Raw genomic sequence first — 3294 nt, 5'->3', positions numbered from 1 at the left:
GGTTTCTCTATGATATGATATTCGATAGTGTGGTCGTTATGGAAATCAAATAATGACATTGTTTTTCCAGGATCTTGTGACTATCACGATGGATAAGGAAGATATGACCATTTTCCCAGCTTAGAAATTGTATCTTGATAGGTCAGTAGGAAACTCGTGTGCTTTCTTTGTCTGACTTAAGAATCTTTTATGTATATAAACCAATAACGGATTGAGTGTCTTTGACCTTGCACTGAAGTATTATTGATAGTTTCTTAAGATTCTTGATAGTTTCTTCACCATTTCTTTCCACTAAGATCTAGCTTACCTCGCTTAGGGTGTTTTTATTTGGGTTTTCGTCTTTTTCGTTCAAGTGTTTTATTTTGTTTGTACGTTAATCATTGTGTTATCTTTGTTTGTCTGCATCCATGGTCCGATACTTGTATCTACCTCGGTTCTCCTTTTGTATTTGTTAGCCCTTTAACCGCCTTAATATATATTATATTCTTATTTATTTTCCATTAAAATAAAATAAAAAGTGCTACAGAAATAATTGAACCAGTTGCAGACCCTCACTGCCCTATATACACATTAGTAAGAACAATTGAAATACACCTAAGCAATTAAAAATAAATATCCGAATATCATTACTTGTTCAAAATTTAAATAACATTTGAATTTATTTATCTACTTTATATGAAAACGGCACAAATTCGTGTAACATGTTAGCCACTCCAAAGGGCTTAGTGCCTCGCACGTAAAACCGCGTTACACTCTCTACCAAACTTCAACTCTTCAAACAAACACATATATAAATACTTTGGATTACAAACATGTTAGTGTTAAAAAAAAAACATCATTGATTACCACCAAAACCTTTTCACAAACACAAATTCTCATAATCACAAGCATCCTTAACCATGTCTTCCTTTAAAGCCTATGGTAAAGTCGACGAATCCGACCAAGTCATGTTCGAAGTTCAAAGGAGATCGCGAAAGCGAATAACCATCATAAGCTTGTCCACAATTGTCCTGGTTGGTATTGTTTTTGCAGCGGTTTTCGGAACCCTTGCTCATAATAATGCTCGTAACAATGACAACAACGATAACAATGACCAATCTCTTTCAAGTTCTGTGAAGGCTATTTGTGATGTTACATTGTACAAGGATTCATGTGAAAGAAGTCTTAGTCCGCTTGTTCATTTGGGTCAGCAACTTCGACCTGAAGAGTTGTTCAAGCTGTCAATACAAGTGGCATTAACCGCGGCTTCGAGTGGTGTTGAGTATTTCTCCGAGCATGGAGCTTTTGATGAGATGAACTTGAATTTGGATAATAGAACAAAGGAAGCTTTGGTTAACTGTAAGAATCTTTTGGAACTTGCTGTTGATCATTTGAATAGCTCTTTGGTTTATGGTGGAAAGTCTTCTTTGCTTGATGTTTTGGAGGATCTTGAAACTTGGTTGAGTGCTTCGGGTAAATTTTATAACCATTTATATACTTGTACCATTAAATACATATTCTGGAAACTCATTGTTTACTTTACTCATGTGCTGAAACAGGTACTTACCAACAAACGTGCATGGATGGTTTAGAAGAGGCAGAAGAAGCATTAAAGTCAAGTATAACAACCAATCTCAAAGACTCCACAGAACTCACAAGCAACAGTCTTGCCATCATCACATGGCTTAACAAGGCTGCAACATCCGTAAACTTTCGGCGGCGCTTACTGAGTTTTTCTAACAAGGATCAACAACCAAACTGGCTTCATTCCAAAGGCAGAAAGCTACTTCAAACAGACAATGATTTGAAGAAGAAAGCCGACATTGTTGTCGCGAGAGACGGGACCGGAAAATACAGAACTATTTCAGCTGCATTGAAAAATGTACCTGATAAAAGTGACAAAAGGACTGTGATCTATGTGAAGAAAGGGACTTATTATGAAAATGTTAGAGTGGAGAAAACTAAATGGAATGTCATGATTATTGGTGATGGAATGAATGTTACAACTGTTTCTGCTAACTTTAATTTTGTGGATGGCACACCAACATTTTCATCAGCAACATTCGGTATGTTAAACTTATCTTTTAAGTTGAAATTAAGTCATTCTCTTTTGCATAAGAGAGGTGATTCATTTTCTTTTGCATGATCAACTGATATGTGTTAGTTGAGTTAAATGACTATAAACTGCTGGTCTATCATTCAATCTCGCGTGTAATCTTTGGCGAGTGGTTATTTATTTATAAATCAACCTTTTTTAAAATAAAATAAAAAAGTCTTTTACATAATTCTTTTAAACATGATTTGTAAAACTAGCTAACAAAATTTATTGTTTCTTTTGTTTGGTGCAATGTTCAGCTGTGTTTGGGAAGAATTTCATTGCTAGGGACATTGGTTTCAAGAACACAGCAGGTCCAGAAAAACACCAAGCAGTAGCGCTAATGACAAGCGCGGATCAAGCAGTTTTCTACAAATGTTCCATTGATGCATATCAAGATTCACTCTACGTTCACTCGAACCGTCAATTCTATCGAGAATGCAATATCTACGGAACAGTCGACTTCATATTCGGAAATTCAGCTACTGTATTACAAAACTGCAACATTTTACCGAAACAACCAATGCAAGGACAACAGAACACAATAACAGCACAGGGAAAAACTGATCCTAACATGAACACAGGACTATCGATTCAAAATTGCAATGTTTTGCCTTTCGGAAACTTGAGTTCTGTTAAAACATATTTAGGTAGACCTTGGAAGAATTACTCGACAACAGTGTTTATGCAATCCAACTTTGGAAGTTTTATTAGTCCAAATGGATGGTTACCTTGGGTTGGAGATTCTGCACCAGATACTATATTCTATGCTGAGTTCCAGAATGTTGGAGCTGGTGCTTCAACGAAAGATAGAGTCAAGTGGAAAGGTTTGAAGAATATTACAAGTAAACAAGCAAAAAAGTTTACTGTTAAGTCTTTTCTTAATGGAGATAAATGGATTCCTGCTTCTGGTGCAACATTTAAATCCTCTCTGTAACAAAGGTGCATAGTTTCATTCACCAAATAACCCAAATTTGTCAGGAATGTTGTTATTTTCTCATTTTCTATAATTTTGTTACTTTTTGTTCTTGGTTTGATACTATATATTAATTAATTCAATTTGAGGCTTCTTTTTCTTGAAACTTTTTGAACCGATATAAAGTCATTTATGTTTGCATTCAAACAATATGTAATTCTTTTAAATTGCTATGGTTGCGATGTGAATTGTAATTGTAGCAACGCGAAAGTTAAATTTTAATAATAATAACCGAATAAAGACG

General features: G+C 35.0%; 1 protein-coding gene across 1 annotated transcript; it reads left to right on the top strand.

The window, feature by feature from the left end:
- The first annotated feature begins 899 nt into the window (after nucleotides 1-899).
- On the top strand, nucleotides 900-3011 carry LOC127135585 (putative pectinesterase/pectinesterase inhibitor 24). The gene is made up of 3 exons (XM_051062246.1): nucleotides 900-1452; nucleotides 1539-2045; nucleotides 2335-3011. Exons 1-3 carry the CDS (start codon nucleotides 900-902, stop codon nucleotides 3009-3011), a joined length of 1737 nt encoding a protein of 578 aa, XP_050918203.1.
- The last annotated feature ends 283 nt before the right edge of the window (nucleotides 3012-3294 follow it).

Source organism: Lathyrus oleraceus, chromosome 4 (assembly GCF_024323335.1).
Source record: "Lathyrus oleraceus cultivar Zhongwan6 chromosome 4, CAAS_Psat_ZW6_1.0, whole genome shotgun sequence".
NCBI lineage: Eukaryota > Viridiplantae > Streptophyta > Magnoliopsida > Fabales > Fabaceae > Lathyrus > Lathyrus oleraceus.
Note: the sequence above shows the minus strand (reverse complement) of the source record. Positions and strands in the feature narration are given on the sequence as shown.